The 22,977-nt window shown below is 39.8% G+C and overlaps 2 protein-coding genes across 3 annotated transcripts in view; both read left to right on the top strand.

Moving 5' to 3' along the window:
- The window catches only part of f5 (coagulation factor V), a 19,941-nt gene extending 9,490 nt beyond the window's left edge, over nt 1-10,451 (top strand). The window contains exons 11-25 of the mRNA XM_007571394.2: nt 338-485; nt 698-910; nt 1,010-3,227; nt 3,333-3,501; nt 4,541-4,777; nt 5,193-5,409; nt 5,552-5,731; nt 5,814-5,930; nt 6,795-6,866; nt 6,949-7,034; nt 7,487-7,642; nt 7,729-7,873; nt 8,717-8,868; nt 9,127-9,309; nt 9,427-10,451. Of these exons, the coding sequence (XP_007571456.1) occupies nt 338-485; nt 698-910; nt 1,010-3,227; nt 3,333-3,501; nt 4,541-4,777; nt 5,193-5,409; nt 5,552-5,731; nt 5,814-5,930; nt 6,795-6,866; nt 6,949-7,034; nt 7,487-7,642; nt 7,729-7,873; nt 8,717-8,868; nt 9,127-9,309; nt 9,427-9,573 (4,440 nt within the window). The 3' untranslated portion in view covers nt 9,574-10,451. The remainder of the gene's footprint in view (nt 1-337; nt 486-697; nt 911-1,009; nt 3,228-3,332; nt 3,502-4,540; nt 4,778-5,192; nt 5,410-5,551; nt 5,732-5,813; nt 5,931-6,794; nt 6,867-6,948; nt 7,035-7,486; nt 7,643-7,728; nt 7,874-8,716; nt 8,869-9,126; nt 9,310-9,426) is intronic.
- A 2,038-nt stretch (nt 10,452-12,489) lies between these two features.
- Nucleotides 12,490-19,888, top strand: rgcc (regulator of cell cycle). 2 transcript variants are annotated; one of them, XM_007571393.2, is made up of 5 exons: nt 12,492-12,644; nt 12,811-12,984; nt 16,587-16,679; nt 17,296-17,358; nt 19,204-19,888. In XM_007571393.2, the coding sequence occupies exons 1-5, from the start codon at nt 12,617-12,619 to the stop codon at nt 19,209-19,211; spliced, it is 366 nt and encodes a 121-aa protein (XP_007571455.1). In that variant the 5' UTR covers nt 12,492-12,616; the 3' UTR covers nt 19,212-19,888. The 2 variants fall into 2 exon arrangements, with proteins under 2 accessions (XP_007571454.1, XP_007571455.1); XM_007571392.2 differs by lacking the exon at nt 19,204-19,888 and having other exon boundaries at nt 12,490-12,644; nt 17,296-17,369.
- The last annotated feature ends 3,089 nt before the right edge of the window (nt 19,889-22,977 follow it).

Genomic DNA, 22,977 nt, shown 5'->3' with positions numbered 1-22,977 from the left:
TATATATATATATATATATATATTGTTGTTAAATATAATAACTTTGGTCAGGTTATGCGATTTCCTGTTTGGTTTATTCATCTAGCTCCAAATTACATCAGAAGTGTTCTCTGGGCTTTAAGGAACTAATAGTTACAATCCAAATCCAGCTATAGCTGGATCATCATCAAAATTTTGGTTCAACTGGATTTTGACGTAACTGAAGAATCCTTCAGTTACGTCATCTAAAGAAAGATGTGCAGAAGAAAAGACCTTTAGCATATTCATAACCCTGTGACATGTTCTTCAAAGATGAGCTAAGAAGTAACTGAGAAAAAACTTCCCTTTGTTTTTGCAGCTGAAAGCGGACAAGGAACAGCATGCTGTGTTTTCAGTGTTCGATGAGAACAAGAGCTGGTATCTGGACGAAAACATTCGGCGTTGCTATGATCAATCCAAAGTCAACAAAGCCGACCAAGACTTTTATAAGTCCAATGTCATGCACAGTGAGTCTCACTGCTACCACAGTTCAGTTAACAGCACCGGTCTTGATAACGGTACCGATGAAAAGGAGATAAAGTCATCATCCAAAACATTCCTTTTAGCCCAATGCAATATTTATCTGTATCCACATGTACTCTTTAATTGTAGGGACTTCTTGTGTATTTCTTCCAGCTGTTTCTCAGACATCTGATTTCCATCTTCTTTCAACTTACAGCAATAAATGGTTATGTGTTTGAGAGTGGCCCTGATTTGGGCTTCTGCAACGGTGAGGTTCCAACGTGGCATGTGTCCAACATTGGAGCACAGGACTACATTCAGACAGCTACTTTCTATGGCCATTCGTTCGAGCTGAATCACAGAACTGAAGACATTCTCAGCCTCTATCCAATGACTGGAGAAACCATCAAGATAACCATGGACAACATAGGTGACAACAGCCATCTACAAAGTCACTTTTTTTTATCACTTTGTTTAATCCGTAAATCTTGTTTACCAAACATTTGTATTTGTATTTGTTTCACAACAGGTGTCTGGCTCTTGGCATCGTTGAATACTCACGAAACAACAAAGGGAATGCGTGTGAAGTTTCAAGATGTTGAGTGCTACCGTGATTTCCAATATGAGTATGAGGACAATGACAAGAACAGAGTTGATGAATTTACTCAGTGGAAGCCCCCAACTTTTGAGGATATCGAAAAAGAAAAGGAGGTATCAAAATCTGTACCCACAGAACCAGTGGAGATCGATATCTACACAGACATGTTTGCAGACGAGTTAGGTCTGCGGTCGCTGAGGAACCAGTCCAGTAACTCTGATCTGGAGATACTGGACTTGAGTTTATTTGACTATGATATGAAGTATGATGATTCTGATTTTGCTCCTACGGTCGACAATGCTAGTCCTAATGTAAAGGACACAAAGAATAAAACTGAGTTCTTTTCAAATCAGACTGCAATGAATGATACTCAATGGAAATCTGTAGTCAACCAAAATGTTACAGAACATAACTTGCACAACAGCAGCATTGGTAAACATGTAACAGCTGTACAGAAGAATAGGACTCAGTCATTCCTTGACTATGACACAACTGTTCTCAACAGCAACAGTGATTCACTGAGCAATCAAAGCACAGCAACCACCAACAGGACTGTTTCTGTGGTTGCAGGCAGTCCAAATAATGCTAGTATTACAGTTGCTGGGACATTGAACTCAACACGTCTCAATGGTACAGGTTCAACAGCTCATGGGAATGCCTCTGCAGACATTGTCAACCTTTCCACTTCATCCAAACAACCCACCTCTATCACTATGGGGGCTCTACAGATAGCCAGTCTACCCACAGCGAAACAAGAGTCCACCAATCAGACCATGCCAGTACAATCACAAGACACAACTAATCTTACTACTACATTGCCAACAAATACCAAAGATAGAACAACAGAATCAAATTCATCTGGCAGTAGCAACATCTCTATGGACATATTCTTTCCCAATGAAACTGAGGTGCAACTCACTCGGGGCGATGTGTTCTTCTACAAAGGGCGCGCGTCTGATACCGACAGAGACCCAACCAGCACTCACTGGTTTCAACAGACTTCAACAGTTGAGGATGACCATAACACGTCAACTGATGTGCCACCCATTAGAATAAACCAATCACTGTCCCTTTTTGGACTTGATGATAAGGAAGTTGACAACAGCAGCATGGTCAAAGATAACCTCACCAGCCTTGAGTTAGTGGAGACCACAGGAAACAATGGCGGAAACTCTTCAAACATGACTGTGCAGCAAGAACTTGGACTACGAATGAATGCCACTGAAGGTGTGAGTGTTTCTGCCAATTCCAGCCTTGAGAATGCAACACATCTTTTAAACGTAGATCAGCTATCACAAGACAGTACAGTGAACATCTCCAAATCAAGTTCAGCAGGGAGGAGCTCCGAGAAAGAACTTCTTCCTGGGGAGTTGTCCAATACTTCTTCAATGGAAAGTTTCTCTAACGAGACGAGAGGTTCATCCAACCATTCTCTTTCTGGTGGTCCAGTGAAGCTGCTCAGTTCTGACGAGTTGGGTTCTTCAGAAAGTAGTGAGGAAATATTTATCTATGTTAAAGAAAACAAATCAGAGGCAATCAAAACTGTCTCCTTGAGCCCACAAGGCCACAACTGGACTTATGATGGAACTCACTCCACCGTACCTGAGGAGATTCCTGATCACATGAAAAAATACTTTGAGAACGAAGCACCACGGACAACTCCACCTCCCAAAAAGTACAAAAAAGTGAACCTCAGACAAAGACCCAAGAAAGGTGAAGGCATGAAAACAAGGAGGAGGAAGGTGTACAAGCCTCAGACCAGGAGTGGTTTACCCTTTTCCCCACGAGGATTAAACCCAGAGTTCACCCCCCGTGGGGCAAGGCCCAATCCACCACAGACTGTCACCAAGGAGGAGGAGTTGATTAACTTCCCCATAGTCATTGCTTTGCCCCGACCCGATTTCAGTGACTATCAGCTGTATGTCCCTGCAGATGAACCAGAGCAACTTGATATGAGTGAACAAGACGTGACACAAAATGAGTATGAGTATGTGTCATTCAAAGACCCCTACAGCAGCCATGAGGACATTAAGAATCTCAACCTGGATGAAACTACTAAACACTACTTAAAGTTATCAGGTCCTGATGTCAAGACATACTTTATTGCTGCAGAAGAAGTTGAATGGGACTATGCTGGCTACGGACACAGGTAAGCTCACAAATAAGAACATGGAGGACGCATTTTTGGGGAAGGCGAAGATTTAAAAAAAAAAAAAAGTACTTAGTTCATGTGATGTTTGTTTTATTACCACAGGAGACAGGATAAGTCACAGCAAAACATGCTAGAGACCAAATTCACCAAAGTTGTTTTCCGAGGTTACCTGGATGCGAGCTTCAGCGCTCCTGATCTCCGCGGGGAGATGGATGAGCATCTAGGCATCCTTGGGCCTGTTATCAAAGCTGAGGTCGGACAAAGCATCATGGTAAGTTAGCTGCTCTCAGAAGGATTTTGAATTTTATTCTTTATTTGACTACTTTTTCACTTGCATACATGCATGATACAAATTTGGAGATTAATAAACTGACCACACAAGAGTAAAAGTAAGCTACGTGTACAGTGTCACCCTTCAAGTTTTAGATCAAAACAAAAGTTATTCATTGGAAAATTGTTTAATATTAAGAGTTATAGTCTACTTAAGAGTTATAGTTTACTACAGTTTTCACAGTGTTTGTTTGTTAGTAACAGTTCAAAAATTGATACAGTGTGAGGATATCCACTGTCCTGTTCCTACTCCTTGTGGAAAAGGTAGGAAGCAGAAGCAGAGTTACATAGTTCAAAGTAGTCCTAAGTTAATTAATATTAGCTTAAGACTAAACTAAGAGCATCCATTGGTTAAGCCTTCAGAACAACCAATTCACAATGCAAACCAGAAGTGAAGATAAAATGTTATTTTGAGAAATAAATGTTTTATTATTTTGCAGAAAAAATCTATGTTTTGGAATGCTGGAGCACAGGGTTCCTGTTAGCATCTAAATTTTACCTTCAGGACTTTATTATCCCTCTAAAAATGCTTATAATAGCTATTTTAATAGCTCTAGCACACACAAAAAAGACATTTATCAATGAGCACAGTGTAGAAGGTAACGTCTCCAATCATCCTTATCGCTACTCTTGGCGTTACAGTCAATCACCATTGACGAAAATGAAGAGGGTTACACCTGGAGTACCTGCTTTGCAAACACCAGCGAATGGTGTGACATTTAGCATTGTACCTCAGTATTTCAACTTCCCAAGCAGCACTATCTGTCAAATATTTTAGATATGCTCTAAGAACAAATTTAATAGGTGAATTTTATACGCATAATTTTGAATTACATTCCACTGAAAAAAAAGAAGAGGGGGTTCCACTGTACTAATGGCTAAGCAAAGAAAACTGTCTTTTTGCTGTAATTGAGTAAACAAATAACTCTGGTAGATTGTGACCTTTCTATGATAAAATCAATCGTTGTCTCTTGTTTTAGATTGTGTTCAAGAACAACGCCAACCGTCCATATTCCCTGCACCCTAATGGGGTTTTCTATACAAAGCAGTTTGAGGGTCTGTCCTACGAGGACGGCTCCAAGTACTGGTATAAATATGACAACGAAGTTCAACCCAACACCACCTACACATACATATGGAAAATCAGTCCTATGGTTGGGCCAACTCCGGATGAGTCTGAGTGTCGGACCTGGGCATACTACTCTGGTGTTAATCCCGTAAGTAGTTGCGGTTTACCAGAGAAACCTTCTTCCACAGTTTCGTCACGTTAACCTACATACCCAGTGATAAACAAGCAGAGCTTCTTGCCCGATTTAAACCCCTCTTGTAGCTTTTCCCTGACCTGTCTGCTGTGTTTCTTGGTTCTCTAATGTTTGCTGACAAAACTCTTAGGCCTAAAACAGATCAATTGTAGCAATGTATCGATATGTGTGCCATGGAGCACTCACCAAACTTTCATTTGGAAACGAACGTTATAATATTATTCGAGTCAATAATATTTCTAACTCACAAAATTCCAATAGAAAACATTGTGGTTTGTAGCTGGATAGTTGCACCATCAAAAAATAAGTACAAGTTCAAGGCTTCGCAACACACTGTATAAATAATGTGTTTCTAAAACATTTCTTGCAGGAGAAGGACATTCACACCGGCTTAATTGGTCCTTTGCTGGTGTGTCGAGAGGGCACTCTGAAGAACAAGCCACTCGACACGAGGGAGTTTGTGCTGCTATTCATGACCTTCGATGAGTCTCAGAGCTGGTACCACAATGAAAACCAGGAGGTCATGCAAAGAAAGTACCGAAAACGAGTTTGGGATGACTACAACATGGAGAACCTCAAGTTCCACTGTAACAATCCATGACCTTTTTGTCTTGCTCAAACCGTATCAATTTATTTCAGAAGAGGATGATATGACAAGATGTTTTAAACGATATGTTAGAGCCTGGAGGAACCAATTGTCTGCTTTGTCTGTGTTTTTTTTTTATGTAGCCATCAATGGAATAATATATAGCCTTAAGGGCCTGAGGATGTACACCAACCAGCTTGTGCGGTGGCACCTGATCAACATGGGTTCTCCCAAAGACGTTCATAGCGTTTACTTCCATGGGCAGACGTTCAAATACGTGAAGACCAAGAGCTACAGACAGTCTGTGTTTCCCCTGCTGCCTGGTGAGAAACAGATTAGCTTCTCTACCTGTTCATATAAAGAACATCCATGTTGTGTTTGTAAAACATTGTTGGATTTTTGCAGGGAGCTTTGCAACTCTGGAGATGCATCCATCCAAACCTGGGCTGTGGCAGCTGGAGACGGAAGTTGGTATGAACCAAAAGAAGGGGATGCAGACGCTCTTCCTGGTTCTAGATAATGGTGAGTACAGCTGTGCATAGTCGTATGTTGTAAATTTATTATAAAACTAAAAAACTGGCAATGACAAGTAGTTTACATTTTGGGTAGAGTGACCCACACAATTATTACTCTTGCTGGTAAAGATACATACAAGAGCCCTAAAGTCAGTAGGTGAGGTGTCCAATGTTTTTGACTCACAGATCAGAATAGTTGAAATTCAAAGTATATATATTTTTTTAACTTTTTTAAATATAGAAATTAAAACATTCCATATTTTTAAATAGAAAATGCAAGAAGGGTTATATTTAGATTTTTTAATTTGTACCTGCTCATACACAAGGGTTATAGACAGCACTAATACCCTCCTCCTGGCAGTGATTGGTTGTTTCTGACAGAGGTGTGTTCATGTAGATGACAGAAGGTCCATAGGGAGAAGGCAAAGGAACTATTTTTTCATAGATTATCTGTATTATATTACAATGTCATGACGTATTGACAGTTTTATCAGATATGTAAAAACCATGTTGCTTTTTTTAAGTTACACAGCTTTAAATTTGATAAATTGTATAATTTTGATCAATTCCTTTTGTTAAACACAATTATTCCTTATATGAGTTTTGTTTAAATTTAAAAGCTAGATTTCTTTTTTTTTTTTTTAAAGTTATGCTTTTGGAATAAAAGACAAATTTATTGTGAAGTGAGTTTTTCACACATGTTTTGACAAGGGTGCTTATTAGTTGTAAATTTAGTAAAGAAATTGTTCATCTTTTAAATATAGTCAATCCAACAACAATTTTTGGGGTTGAAAAACTTTTTTTTTTCCTTAAGCAATTGTCTTACATTGATGTGTTGTATTTTAGCCATGATTATTTTTTTATATTTAAGATTGCTACCATCCTATGGGTCTTGAGTCGGGCAGCGTGAAAAATGACCAGATCACAGCCAGCAGCTCCAGAGGTAGTCATACCCCTCCTGATATTCTGTTCCAGCCAGCCACTTTGAAAATGATATGAATACAAATATTTGTCCACATATTAAGGATACTGGGTGCCCGATCTTGCCAGGCTAAATAACCAGGGTAAATACAATGCATGGAGCACAGACCAGAAAGGCGACTGGATTCAGGTAGGAGTCCTATATTTTTCAGCCTGTACATTTCCGTCCTGCTTGTGCTGTATTCAGTTTGATTTGGAAGTCAGATCTTGGAACTAGACAGGAAAGACTTTCTGAATGGTGGGATTTACCTTGGCGCTAACTACTATTGGCAACACAAGCCAATAATAATATTGTTAAGGCTATTTTTTTGTATTTAAACACAAAAGGAACACATCCAAAGATATGTATTTTACTTTGGCTTTCACTAGTTTAATGAGATAAAAACTGTCAGAAAGACATTCTTATGGAAGCTGCCATACTGGATACAAAAATCTGGATTTCCCAGCTAGCTCAACTTTTCCAGTGTTCAGGGGACATTCCTGTTGCTTTTCCAAACAGGAACTAGGAATATCTGACGTTTTATGTTCAAAAAGAAAGCACTCAAAATACTTAATCTATTACCTGTGGACCTCCGCTATAAGGTGAACTTCAAGCGGCCAGTTGTGATCAGCCAGGTGGCCACACAAGGAGCCTGGCAGCTATTGCAGCCCCAGTATGCCACAAATTTCTCCATCTCGTACAGCAATGATGGCCGGAAATGGATCTTTTACAAAGGCGACAGCAGGGAATTCTGGAAGGTAGGGAAGTTTGAATCGTTCACTATCAGAATGGACACACGCACGATCACTTGTTTATGCCCCCGTGTTTGTCTTTGTGTACTCAGACGTTTCAAGGAAACGAGGAAGCCTCTCAGACAAAGAGAAACACCTTCTTTCCTCCTTTGATTGGACAGTTCATTAGGCTCCACCCCATCACCTGGTACAATGCGGCAACAATCCGCATGGAGTTCTACGGTTGTGAGCTTGATGGTAAGAGTTTTGATTAGCAAGTAAATGTGGATGAAAGTCAAAGAGACACTAGTTTGGTTTGCTGTGGGTTTGTAATTTCCAACAGTTGGACTCAGGAACCCAAATCTTTTTTCTTATTTGATGGCTTCACACTTCCAATGTCCCGGTTGACCACTGTTCTTTTCTTGGACCACTTTTGATAAGACACCCACAACTGTAGACGAGGAACAGGAACACCCAACAAAGACGGTCACGTTGGAGATGCTGTGATCCGGGATTCAAACCATCACAATCAGATGTTTGTTAAACCTACACTTGCTCATTTTTCCTGCTTCTAGTTTTTTGTGGACAAAAAAAACAACAAGAAAAACAATGACTTGCTCATTGTTTATGTGCAATGACTTGTTTATGCCACTCAGAGCAGGTGTCATGATTTAAAGATAAGTGTTAATTGTTTTACTTTTCAGTAGTCATAATGTAATGCCTGATTGGAGTGTTTTATAACACAACTATCTACATCATATCTGAGATAGGCATGTTAGGGTTCAGGTACATATGAAGAAAAATTGGTTCTGTTTTTAATTACAAAATGGTGCTCATCATCATACAGCATTAGCTTCACTGGTCTGCAGTTACAGCAATAATTACACTGATTCCAGATTGTTGGACAGAAGCGCCAATCAAATCACTATAACGGTAGGTGAAGCTCTCCTTGGTTTTACTTTGAGCAATCCAAAAGGAAGAAAAAAAAACAGAAAGAAAAAGGAAAGGTAATCAATAGTCGATTTCCCCTTGAACTCCATGACCAGCTACATCCTAACCTAGTGGCTAAAGCATTGAAAGATTATGCTTGTCTGTGTTCAGGCTGCTCTGTGCCTTTGGGGATGGAGAGCGGGCTGATAAAGGACAGATGCATCACAGCCAGCTCTCAGGAGTCCAGGTGGTACTATGGAAACTGGAAAGCCTCTCTTGGTCGCCTCAACAAGCAGGGTGCCATCAACGCATGGAGAGCTAAGGTAGTAATCACTGGAGACATTCAGCTCTGGAGGAATTTTGACAAACATCTATTATTTTCCTTCCACCTGTACACTTCTTCGTTTTGGTCTTTTAAATAGAGTGCCAATAAAATACAGTGAAATCACTTGTTGTCATGTGACAAAATGGAAAAACTTCCAATAAAAATTGTTCTAATTCTGTGTAGACATAAATTAGGTGAAACCTTGGGAAATTTGTCAGCTATTTCACAAAGTGTCTTTGTGCTGTGTTTTATTCAGAACAATGACATGAACCAGTGGCTCCAGGTGGAACTGCCTCGCATTAAGAAGATCACAGGCATCATAACACAGGGAGCCAAGTCTATGATGAAGGAGATGTACGTCAGCAAGTTTGCCCTTCAGTACAGTGACAATGGGATACACTGGACCTACTACATGGACAGTGATGATGTAACTGTAAAGGTGAGTCGATGTAGAGAGCACAAGTATGCTTTCTCGGACTGAAGCTTTTCTTGATGTTGAAAGACGTTCTCTCTGTCCCTCTCTCTATCTCTCTCTCTCTCTTTTTCATTCATCTAGGTGTTTGATGGAAACACAAACAACAACGACCACGTGAGGAACTACATCTATCCTCCCATCTTCACTCGCTTTATCCGAGTCGTCCCCAAAAGCTGGTCGAACTCCATCACCATGAGACTAGAGCTTCTAGGCTGCGACTTTGAGTGACACCTGCTTGAGAAAACAAAGGAAAAAACACTCAATAAACGTCTGGAATGTCGAGGCAGACATGCAGAATTATTACCAACCCTGGAACATGTTACAGTTTTGTCCCTTTACAACCACAAACATTAACATAATTTATTGGGATCTCATACCAACACCAAGATGTTCGTCATCATCAGATCATAAGATTGAAAATAATAAATGGTTTTTATATTTATTTGCATCTGGATACAGCATTTGATATGAAATGTCCTTGTTGCAGTGAAATAAGAAAAAAGTTTGTTAAAAAGAAAAAAAAAGTTAATCTTCCCAGATGTAACAAGGTAGATGTAATATACATGTGTGCAGCACATCTTTCAGCACTATGTCAAAGTACTTCCTGCAGAAGAAGTACCCAGAAGAAATGTATACTGTCTGGCAAAGTAGTTCAGGATGTATAGATCTGATCAACCGGATTACCAAAACGCCAAAACAGATAATCCACAAACTGACTTCTTCAAATAAAAATAAACAGAGAAAGAGAAGCAAATGTAAAAGTATAAATCTGATATAAACATGTGACAACAGATACAACTTTTTCAAGATATTTTTATAATTTACATTTTATTTAACCAACTTCTATATCATTTTTCGTTAGAAAGCTTGACTGGAAGTTATTTGCAATCTCTCTTCTGACCACTAGATGTCAGTGTAAATGTTACGTCTTTTTTTCCCCTCGTGAGCTATAACACAAATTAGACACCACTTTTTTGTGTGTTTGCAATTTATATAACATTTTTAGGCTTACAAATACAATAGGAAATGGAACTGAAGTAATGTACATATGTAAGTAGATGTGTAATTTATTGTGTTTTAATAAATATGATTACTGGCTTTGTGTATTTGGTCCTCACTGGTCAATCAAAGTGAAACTCGAATAAGCCCTGAACTTGGAGCGCATCACGTTTGGCATCTTAAGAAATAACTAAGTAATCTCTGAGTGTTAGCAAATTGTAGGAGAAAACTGAGGATGAAAACAAACTCGGAAGACATTGTGACGAGCTTGTAAAATGAGTACTGGTCTCAAAGTTTTTACGCCCGTCCATTGGACTTAAGTGCGTCCAGCATTTCACCTCAGACTTCGACTAACTTCGATTTAAACTATTCGACTTCGAAGTTGTGTCTAAACTTTTCAGGTTTGGTTCGGAAGTTGTCCTTTAGTTGCTGGTCTTGTCAGCTTTGATGTTCTACCGGCAGATGGCAGTATAAGCTTGGTTTTGCTTGGAAGATTTGTCCAAAACACCCTGCCAGGTACATAAACCTGTCTCATAATTATAAACCTGTCGTCAACCTCAGAGATAATGAAGGCACGAACTCTGCAAAAACATCAAGACTTAGAACATGTTTGTCTGAGGAAACAGTTTTATGCTTTCTATTTCTCGCAAATTACTTAGATTTTCTGAATTCAAGTCCTGTCAGGTCATAACCATTCTCTTATCTTTATTTGACAGATGTCAAATTGCTGTGAATTTGAAGGAAATAGAAGAACATGGTGGAAGGCTAACAGCTAGTTTGAGGAAACCACCCATTTTATCTAATCCTCGCAATTAAAAACAGTCAAATAGATTCTCATTTTTGTATTTATACTTCACAACAACTAAAAAATAAGTTTCTCGCTCTTTTCTTACTAACACGGTTTCTGTGTTATTATGCTAACGTTACAAGGGCGGCATCTTCACATGAAAAATGAAATTCAACTATTTGTTACTGTGACATCTTTGACAGAATTCAACTAATATGATGTCTTATGATAACATGGACATTTATTGGCAGAGAATGCAGCCTCACACTTCGATAAAGTGTTCACATATTAACATATTGTATTCGGAAAATATTGAATTTGAGTTGTTCTCTTTGGCTAAAATTAACTAAAACATAACACCTGAGCTAGCTTAGCTGTTAGCCTTCAACCTTTTATTTGTTCAGTTTTCTACAAACTGTCTGCAGTATGACATGTCTCTGCTACAGGTAGAGAACTGTTACTGACAAAAAAATGTGAATTAAGTGATGTTTGTTGATGTTAGTTGACATAAAATTGGCCTTTTACTAAGCTAGTATTATGCTCAACAATCACTCTTTGACCAGAAAATTGGTCATAAAGTTAATATACATGGCTACGTATAAACAAAGTTATAAAAGTTCAGTTGGTTGTCTGTAAAAATGTAATTAGAAAATATGTTGTCTATTTATTTTACGTTTTTATATTTTTATATAGAATATAAAAAACGTTCACTTTAACCAAAGTCTCATACAAATTTAAGTCTTATCAACATACTAATTTATTATCTTAACATTAGACAAAGTAGTTAATTTAACTAATTGTACTGTGAAACCATCAATCAGACTCATAACCTAACCTGGTCGTATTAAAAGAATGATTTTTGGTTTACATTTCATAGAACACGTAAAAACAAAACAAATTGGGATGTTTTCACATGGCTGCTACTTTCTCCCTTAGATGGAATCAGCAGGGAGTGTACTTCGTTTTTACCTTTACTTCCCCCCTGGCGTGACGAGTTAGGATAATAATAGCAGGTTATAACATTTGATATTAGCACCTGATCCCTTAGTAACCCCCCAGATATGACTGAAGATGATGCTGGTTCTTGTATATTCGTGTGGTCACTGGGTATTATGGTCTGCCCGGTGACACAGCAACTGGATCCTCATCAGAAAAACATGTGCATTACTGCTCCTCTTGGCGGCTGACACCACGGTTGTTTACAAACATCTTTTTGGGGGAGGGGGGAGCACAGGGAGGCGGTGCAGTTTAACCGGGAAAAGTTTTATTAGTCACGCGCGCCAACATGAACACGCAGACACGCACGCACGCACGCGCCGCCCCCTCCGAGCCGGGCTCGTTTAAAAGCGCCAGTCCTCGGCCTGAGCGGGTATACTTGCAGAGCATCAGAGCTTCATCGCTTCCCGCTGGGACAGATTGGGATATTTTATCTTAAGGACGTTTTTAGGAAGTTTCCGGATATTCTAAAACCCGACTGGTGGCATCATGAAGTCCCCGAAACTGAAGACTCCAGGTAGGTCCATTTTTATTATTTAAAATAATAATAATAATAAAAATAGTTATAATAAAAGCTAAACAACCTCTAGCTTCGTGCTCCTCTGTCACCTGGTCGGAGGGTTTCATGTATAATAATTACCTAAACTGTAGAAGTGACAGCTGCTGCCTCCTCCGTTTTGCAGCGAAGTTCGTCAAGGAGGAGGACCTGAGCGACGTCCTGTGCGAGTTCGACGCGGTTATCGAAGACTTCACGTCGCCCGTGGAGAAGCGACACTTCAGGTACGACGAGCACCTGAAGACCGTGAAGAGGAGGAGCAGCGCGAGCGTCAGCGACAGCGGCATCAGCGACACCGACAGTGAGTGTTACCGCTTCCTCCCCGACCGGCTTTTCTTTCCATATGGCCTTTTCTGTCTTTATGTCACTGACTTAATCTTTTTTTCTTATGATTTTTCTTTGTTTTAACTGACCGTCCCTGACTGCATATGTTGCGATTTAAGATGTGTGTAAGTAATTAGCCAATAACAAGTTGTTTAAACTCACTCTATGACAGAATATGACCAGGAACGTCATATACCTAATAAATAACACTGCAGGGTGTCAGAATGCAATACATAAATCATGCAAACGTGTGGTCATAAAAACAAAACAAAACAGACATAAATGAGTAAAATATAAGTGCATTAAAATTATTCACAGTTCATAAAATATAAGCCATGTATCATTTGCATTATTAAATTACAGCATCTAAAATATATATATAAAAAAGTTTGTGTAATATGTGTTAAGATAATGATATTTCTACAGTTGTGTTATAGCTCATTTGCTCCAGTGCACCATGAAGTAACTGAAACTGTAGCCCCGCCCACTGAGCTTTGATTGGTGGGTCTGACAGATGAAATAAATCATCTGATGCTGCATGTCGCCAATAAATTACTAAATAATTACATATTTTAAAAAAAATAATAATCTTATTAGTGAAATATTTGCTTAAACTGATATTTAAGAAATTATTCATATGTATACATATTTTATAAATTATTGCTACATTACTCCATTCCTCCGATTATTGATTATTGTTAGACTGTGACATTTTTGGACATCCTTTCACCTCAAACATATTGCTTTGTGACTGTTAACATACATAATGAAGCTATTAGTTAATTACTTTAAATTCTAAACACAATTGTAATTGAAAAATTACAAAATAAGATGTTCTAAATTTGGAGTAAATGTAAAAGTAGGTTAACATTTTACAGATATGAAGTCTGCTGCCCCCTGGTGGACGTCTATTAGGTGCCTAAACAGCAGCGTGGTTAGCTTACGTCTGCCGTTCAACAAACAGCAGTGGAAGATTTTTTCCCCCTCAAATCTAAAGCTTAGATCCACCGTAGCATAATTTGGGCACAGCTTTCCCCAGTCTTGCTTCTTCTCCACAGATTACTGTCACATATTCATATATTACTCGACCATAGAGTGGTTTTTTAAAAAAAACTCTGTCTACCCCAGCTGTGGAGCTGGCTCCAGATACTCATCTGGGTCAGAGTCAAATGCTGACACACAGAGAAAAGTATCCTCCAGCCCTGCATATGTGGAAATGCTTCACCCCCCCCCCACACACACACACGTACAAGTAGGTTAGACTTCCAATGAAGGGTGTGAAAAAAAGACTTTTGGGATATTCAAGATCAGGGATTTTTTGAAACGGTGATGGTGGAAATTTAATCGAGTCTCAACGGATAACCTACTTGACATTAAGCTATGTCCTGCTGTTCAAATGCAACACGTTTACATTAGGGTCGTTTTCATAGGCTTGAACTAAAAATGTCTTCGCCTTCCAGTAGGTATACCGTCTTTCGCCTTTTCTCTCCCTCTACTTCAGACCATCGTCTCCAGTTTTACTTCACTCCTGAAAGCAGCGCAGCACACAGGCAGGAGCCGGCAGGGTTGCTTTTTTAGTCTTTCATGATACTTAAATTCATTTCAAACTGGGATTATGGTTAGCATAAGTGCATATCTATATATATGCATATCTATCTACCACAAATGGATTACATTGTTTTAATATATTAAAGATGAAGGTTTTATTTAGCTGTGGCAGTGCGTCACGATCTGTTACACGTAGAGGAAACCGTGAAGATATTCAAAGTCTACCAGTTATCATCCAAACAAGCTTTCATTTTGGGTTCATTTGTTTTTAGTCTTGCAGTTGCATAATATCTGCGGTACAGGCTCAGGAGGAAGGTGTCTGAACTCGTTTTTTGTTTTTTTGGGTTTTTTTGGAGCTAAAGAACCTCAGGATTTACTGAAGGGATCAGATTCCTGTCCTCTCCAGGGCAGTCTAATGAAGAGAGAGCTGTCCAGTGTAAGGAGGACCTATTGTCTCACTGTCTGATGGATGGATGTGCAGATGAAGGGGCAGATAGATGAAGAGAACCCACCCATTGCTTCCCCCGACGTGTTGATGTGTCTGTGAAAAAAGAAGGACTGAAGACGGAAGCGATGCAGAGATGAATATGAGAGGTGCCTGGAGAGTTCAAGTCAAACACTGATGCTAACTCCCTGTTTATGAGAGTGTGTGTGTGTGTGTGTGTGTGTGTGTGTGTGTGTGTGTGTGTGTGNGTGTGTGTGTGTGTGTGTGGTGACCCCTGTCTCCTGCTGGGGGCGGGTCAGAGTGGGGAGTAAGTAGGTGCTTGACATCTGACTCGCTGCTAAGCTGCAGTCTGGAGCGCAGAGTTCTGCCTCGTCTTCTCCTCTCACTTGCAGCTGGGGAGGAATGGCAACGAGGCAGGTTCAGCTTGACTTATCGATTGGCCTGTCGCAATAAGCAGTAAATCAGTTAACCGCATGGTAATTAAAACATGCTCAATAATTTCCATTTGTACAATTCATAGGTTTTTCTCTTCTCTCTTTCTACCAAACACTGGATGACAAAAGTCTTCAGTTTGGTTCTTTGGTCTCAACCAGCTCTTTTTCTGATGGGCAGTTTTGTTTTTGGAGGCTTTATAATTAATTTGATTTATTTTACAACAACCAACAGCTGTCAGACTGAAGCAGCTTATGCAGGCGTATGATTTTATGCATAAATGTTTGGTTTAAAACTACTCCAACCGAAAACAAAGACGCTGGAGCACAATGAGTCCTTTTTATCCCTTTCAATCGTTAAAAAGACAAAGTTGTCATGTCGGTGGGGGGAATTGCAACTGGATATCGGTTAGGTAACTCCTGATTGGTTCATCTCTGATTGCAAGGTGTCAACTCTGCAAACAATTACTGTCCCTCTGCTCTTTGAAGTGTTTTTAATGAGAAGAGAAGATGTTCTTATCTTTGAACAGCATCATCTCTCCCCAACGTGTCTGTCAGCTGGCAGAATGCAAGCTCCTACAGTTTTCACTTATTTCACTTTAACTTACAAGAGAAACAAATTCAACTGTTTGGATCTAAAGTTACTCTAAGGAAAGGAACGCTACTTCAAGCTGGCAAGCATAAAAAAACTCTCAAAAATAACTCAGTTATTTATGACTACTTCTAAATTTAGTTTGTATTTTTCTTTAGGTGCGCGTATTAAAGTTAAATATTTCTGTTTTCATTTTTGTGTCAGCCTGTGAAAGACTTTTTTGTGTAAGACTGTGAAACTATGGGGATTTTATTGAATACAGGTATCTCATAGCTACCCAGGCCTACTTGTAGATTACCAAATGAATGTAAACGAGGCAGAGCAAACAAACAGTTAAACAGATCTTCTTTTGCAGATTTTCTGTCATGAAAAAACTTTTTTTTTTCTGTACTTTTGTGGAGACAGTCCGGCCACGTGCGCACGCTGCATGTAGATGACAGGCAGTAGATAAAGGCCGTCAATAACGGAGAATGCAGACTGGAGTGAAGCTGCTCCGCTGGTACAGATCAGAGTCGGCCGTGTCGGTGTCACGTTAATCTGTGTGTCTTTTGTCTTCCTGACAGGTGCCGATTCGCTCAACAGAAATAGCTTCAGCTTCAGTGACGAGAGGCTGAACTCCCCCACCACAACCTCCCCGCCTCTGATGTCACCCAAACGTGAGCTCAGCACCTATAATGCATTCACTGTTCCCCTCTCTCTATGGAAGGAGAACAATGTCAAAGATTTAAAGAGGAATAAATGGAAGAATCAGCGAGTTCAAAATGCAAAAATCAGAAGTGAAAAATAATGTGTCAGGACACCTCAAGTTAAAATGCAAATCCAAAATGTCAAAAAACAGGGCGACAGTGCGAAGGAACAGAGAAGACAAGATATTATTATTCTCATATTTTTCTTAGCTTGTGCACACACAGATACACAAGTCAAAAAATAAACAAAAAAACAATTAAAGGCTGAATGGGATCGTTCCATTAATGTTAACATTTGACATGAATACCATGTTGAAAAAATGCTAAATTAAGTGAAAAAAGCAAAAGCAACGGAGATGTAATATTAAAATAATTTAATACATTTTTACTGCTGAACCAAAAGTTATTTCATGCCATGGTCTCATTCTTCCATATTAAACCCAGAGAAATCCAAATTTGAGGCACTTTAGAACATTTCAGAAGCTCTACAATCAGATAAACATCACTGTAATGAATCACACAGAAAATAAATGGAGCATCTTTTAACGCCACACATCTTTCTGTTCTCCCTCCTGCCCCACCACAGCCAAACTGGGCGACACCAAAGAACTGGAGGACTTCATCGCCGACCTGGACCGGACATTAGAGAGTGAGTGTTGATGTCTGTCAGAACCAGAGTAATTAAGCCGCCCTGCGCCACGGCGCCCGCCGCTCTTTGGGATTAGCGTGGGCGTTCAGTTGCGTGTCAGCTATGCTAACGACCGCTCACGGAGCGCCACGGGAGGCCCTACCCTCTGCTTTCCAAGACACAATGATGTGTCAGGATTACGAAGGGCCTTGGGCATGCTGTACAGACGTCTTGGGTTACATCAGACACAGACATAGGGTCGCCTTTCACCTTGTCACCCGACTGCTAGCGTTGTGAAATTAGCAGGAAGCAGCGACAACTCCAGCTTCCTGGATCTTTTTCTACTTTTGTTTGCACATGTAACTCCATCTTGTGTCCCTAAGGTTATAAAGCTCTGACCTAGCAATATTAGATTTCTAAATTTTGTTTTCTCTTCATCTATAAATAACAGCATTAAACTTTTTATAACATTCCGAGTAAGTTACATTTTAAACTGCTTTACCAATAAAATGTTAATGGTAAAATAAAACAACAGTTGCAGAGCTGTTATTCTCTGCAGCACTGAAACACAATAACTGCAGTAAAAATCGGTTTATGAGACGCAGCTATCTTAAAGTGAAACTACAAATTACAACATATGTTTTTGACATTTTACTAAACAAATTACAGACAACTAACCTTTTACATTTTTTGTCAGATGTAAAAAATATGTTCAGTTCTTTCAACAATGTCCTTTTAAAACAACAGTGGGTACCAACTTAATATATGGAGCTATAAAGAAACTCAAACAGCCTTTTCCTCATGATCCATTTTGAATTATTAATACTAGGAGTACACAGTCTGAATTTCAGCAGGATCTCACTATTAGGTCCGAACATTGGCATCTTGATTACAGAGCTAACATTTGAAATTAACATGATTAGCACAATTCTCATTTCTAGCAGTCTCTGTGTGGATTTACTGTAAGTAGATCCTTATCTTAACTGTTATTTTTCCAAAAAACTGTCAACATTTTCCAGAAAAACAGATAAATTTTCCATTTCTACCATCATCCTTCCTGTTGGCTGCTGAAAGCAATTCGAAGTTGTTGTTACTTTTGATAGTTTTACTTAACTATAATAACCATGGTCAGGTTATGTGATTTTATGTTCAGGTTTTTTTTCTTTTTCTTTTTTTAATCTAGCATCAAATTACAACAGAAGGAATTAAAATATACAGATCCAAATTTGGGTTCAGTTTTCTTTTTTCAGGAAGGAAATAAACTATGAGAAAAACATCTAACTTTTGAAATTTCTAAAAATGAGTCATTTGAATCACAAATGTATTCATATTCATTCAAATAACGAAAATGTTGTTCCAAACAATCTGAGTTAGGCCAAAGAGTAAACTTTGTTTTTCTTTCACTGCTCAGCTCTCACTCTCAGTGGCTCCGCCCTGCTCACGGCAGAACTTTGTTGTGATTGGTAGCATGGCAGCCTTGTGGCCAATCACGTGTGAGGATACGGAATCATACCATTGTGTTAAAATAGAGAGGGGAGCAGATGGAACATTCAGGAAAATCTGTCCGTCCTTCCAGTCAGTAGACATTAGAGGTATGCGATACTGCATATTTCAATATTGATCCTGTAATTATTTTTTCATGAATCCACAAATTTTTATTTACTTCAGCTAACAAACATGTTTTCCCGATTTCAGTCCTCATTATTTCGTTAGCTGTAGTTAACTATAATAACCTCGGCAGTCAGCCTCCAGAGAACGACGGCTTTACGACGTCCAGCCTGTTAAATCAAGCGTCTGCCGCTCTGAGAATAGATCCGGCGTCTCAGATCCCTGATCGTGTCTCTCTGTCCGTCTGTCTGTCCCCAGGCATGTGACCCAGGAGCTCTCTGTCACCTTGGAGAGTAGCCATGACGGAGGGAGGGAGTGGATTTCTGGACCCCTGCTGAGCAGTTAAAACGCGCCTGGTCAGCTGCCCAGCAAGATGCAGCTGCAGAGAACAGCAGCAGAACCCTGAAGGCTGCTGCAGCCGGTCCACACACACTTTCTGGACTCTAAGTGCTTGCAGGGACGTTCTCAATCTGCTTTCTGTAGAACTGGAACTAAAACGAGTTTGGATCGCTAACATCAACCTGACGGACACCCCGGGCTCCACTCTCTCATCCAAAACTTGAGCTGGAAGAGTTATTTAAGCAAAAAAAGGCTTTTTGTAACAGAAACATATTTGTAATTTTATAAAGCTTCCTGCTGTCGATTTATGATCCTTTTTGTGAAATCTATTTTTGTATCGTATGTATATAATGTTTCAGATTCTATTTGTGCTAACCCGGACGGATCAAGATGAGACTCACACCGACTGGAGGGAAAACTGGAAAGCAGTGTCTGTATCTAATACAGCTAACACCTGCCAGAGAAAAAAATATTCAACTATAAAATATTCTTAACATAGCAACACGAGGCTCTTGTATTTATTTTGCATTCATGCCATCGGCCTGCTCTGTCAAAAAGTCTGATGAAATAAGTTTCTTTTTTCAGGAAGGAAATAAACCATGAGGAAAACATCTAGTCTCACTTTTGAAATTTCTAAAAATGAGTCACCAGTTCTTTATATACACTGTTGCCATGGCAGCTTTTATATTGTGGCCCTAATTATCTTGGAGTTTTTTTCTTAATGAAAATTCCAGATGATGTCACTCATCTTAAAGGGACGTTTTGGTTTTAAAGGTTCTGTGGCGCTGTGACATTGTTAGCAGTAATATCCATAAACATATATATATTATAATTTTGCAGTGAGCTTGTATAAAAGCAGACGACTTTCTGTGAGCACTGTTACACTAAACACTAATTTGGTTATGGCCACAAAAACTCACCTCATTATTGTACTACAAAAACTTATGAAAATTAGTTTGTTTTTTTTTTTTTTAGCCAAAACTGACCTGTTTCCATTAACCGAATTGATTTTTGTAATTTCAATTTGCACAATTTTATGTCACTGATGATTCTTGTGTTTTTTCAGGTTTCATAGTTTTGGGGATTTTATTTGAAACCCAATCAGCTGATTGGGAGGCAAAACGTCATTTTGAGTTTTCCTAATTGAGAAACCGGAATTAAAATTAACAATGCTTCCATGTGAAAATATAAAAAAAAATTAGAATTCACTAATGTGGCGTTTTAGTGAACTCATAATCCCTCTACCTACCCATCTTTTGTCACGTTTCGGATTACACAGCCTGTTGCAGCCGGACCTTCATGTTTTCCATGCAGGCAAATCAAACAGCGTTGTGTTTATTTCTCTACATTTCGGTTTGCTTATCTACAGATCCGTGCTGCCGTCCGCCTGAGAGAGACGGATGGAAATATAACCACGAGCATCAGCGAAGCGATGGGACATCCACTTCCTTCCTAGAATACGTCTCATGCAAGCAGGAACAGACACACTGAAATAGATTAAACAAATCTCGGGGCTTCTGAGCCCATTAATCATCCACTCAACAAAGCAGCACTTATGTAACGTCTTTAGCAACAGGGTCTATTTCCAGAGGTGGAGGGAGACGGGAGGGTGTGACCCCGCTCAGCAGCAGCTGAGGCTGAAGTCCTCTGATGTCACAGGCACCCCTCTGTCTGTTGACCACTGGAGGTCAAATGTCGCCCATCTTTTGAGGCATGCTTTGATACGGGTTTCATAGAGACGGTGCAGCAGGTGCAGACAGGCTGCAGGTAAATGTAGTCAAATACACGCTTTTCTTTAGGGTTTTATCCCTGGATTTTATGCTGTCTTTTAAAAAAATAAAAATAAACAACAAACTTCAACGTACTTTATCTGTATCTGATGTGATTGTCCAACAAAAAACAGATGAGAACTGTGAAGTTGAAAGGAAAATGGCAAACAGATCCAGTGGATGATGGCGTGGCATATTTCTTTAATGGCTTATCGAGTGAACAGACTTATTCATGTGTGATTTTAACTGCATTTGTTGTGTAATGGAAACACGGCAATTGTGGCTTTTTTCAACACTGGCCCAACATCAACAATGTTTTGCGCACGTTTGTAATGGAAAGGCAATTAGTGTTGCTTGTAAAAAGAAACGAACTCACGTCGCTCATCTGCATTCAGTAACTGGTTCCCCAAAGTTATGGCTACTAATCACGGTCTGCAGATTTTGCCCATCCGCTGCCCCTCCATGCCAGCGTGGATTCATCTGACTACAGGAAGCTGGCACAGAGATACCAGCTGCTTCCTCAGCACAGTTGGCAGAGTGAAGCTGGGTACTTGGAGTCCAGCTCTCTGCGCTGCTCTGCGCTCCGAGTCCGGTGTTCAGAGGATAGATGAGGTGACAGTGTGTTGACACAACAGATGATCCCCCCCTGTCCCACCACTGAGGGCCAGGGATGAAGCCCTCCCTGTTGAAACAAGCTTCCTCCTGTCTGGCAGCAGCAGACATCTTTTCTTGCTTCATGGGTTCTGTGCAAGCCCTCACACTGGACTCAAATGTTGTCGTAGCTCATATTAATTCAATTTCTTTAAAGGAGTAACTGTAGATGGTGATGGCTTTGGGCAGGAAGGATCTCATGTAGTGGTCCAAGTCAAGCCTTTTGGCTGAAGACATGGTCAGGGTTGTCCATAATTTTCTTGGTTTTATGTGAAATCCTTCTTTGCATCGCCATCTCCAGAGGTCCCACAGTCGTCTGCAGAACAGAACCAGCCTTCTTCATCAGGTTGTTGAGCCTTTTTAGGTCACTGGTTCTGATGCTGCTGCCCCAACAGATGATGATGAAGAGATGAAGAGAACACAAATAATGCAAGAATGATAAGAAGGAATTCCTGAGCACTGCAGGGACATAAAGTGAAAACTGGGAACTCTGGAAAGACAAGATTCTAGACCTGGCCATACAGAAAACCTTCTTACCAAATGAAGCCTTTGCACTGAGATGCACTCCGATGTGAGGCCCCCTGATGACTGCTGTGGTCTCTCCCTATGAATAGGCTGGGCTGGGATGCACAGATGTTCATCCACATCACAAAAACACAGAAGCACCCCTCTCCAGATGTCAGGTTCTCCTCACCGCTGGAGTCCAGATGCCGACCGAGGGCAGGGAACGTTAATGACTGACTTCAGACATCTCGCTTTGTGGGGTACTGCTACCTTGAACTTCCAGGGTTGTATTTTAATCTGCCTTGCTCATGTTTTAATTCACATTTGAAAAGACAGAACCTCTAAGTGAACATAGAAAGATGGCTGTGAAGAAAATGAACATGTTCCCCACATTCCTGGTAATGTAGTGTATTATGTCAGTTAATGGAGCGGGGCAGAAGGCAGTCATTGGCTCTATAGTGCTACAGTGGTCAATGATATCTAATGGAAAGAGATTGCCACAATATTTTAAGTGCAAATCTTTCACAGTGAGTTCCTTAAGCTTGACACCTGTTGCTGTTTGAGGCTCTTATTTTGAAGTATGAGGAAGTAGTTCCAAGTGGTAACAGGGTAGGCTAATGAAGGCAAGGCTACTTTATTTATATAGCACCTTTCAGCCAGAGACAATCCAAAGTGTTTGTACAAAAAAAAGTTAAAAACAACATACAAGAAGATAAAAGAAAAAAAAACAAACATAAAGACTCTTCAGGCTGACATAACTTAGTCATAA

This window comes from Poecilia formosa, unplaced genomic scaffold (genome assembly GCF_000485575.1).
Source record: "Poecilia formosa unplaced genomic scaffold, Poecilia_formosa-5.1.2 Scaffold280, whole genome shotgun sequence".
Lineage (NCBI taxonomy): Eukaryota > Metazoa > Chordata > Actinopteri > Cyprinodontiformes > Poeciliidae > Poecilia > Poecilia formosa.
The sequence above is the reverse complement of the archived record's forward strand: the minus strand, read 5'-3'. Positions and strand labels throughout refer to the sequence as shown.

What these genes read in the sequence shown, in the direction of transcription:
- rgcc (XM_007571392.2), top strand. Translation starts at nt 12,617, where the DNA reads ATGAAGTCCCCGAAACTGAAGACTCCAG. An exon ending in CCCGAAACTGAAGACTCCAG is followed by an intron (nt 12,645 to 12,810) that starts GTAGGTCCATTT and finishes TCCGTTTTGCAG; the next exon opens with CGAAGTTCGTCAAGGAGGAG. An exon ending in GCCTCTGATGTCACCCAAAC is followed by an intron (nt 16,680 to 17,295) that starts GTGAGCTCAGCA and finishes GCCCCACCACAG; the next exon opens with CCAAACTGGGCGACACCAAA.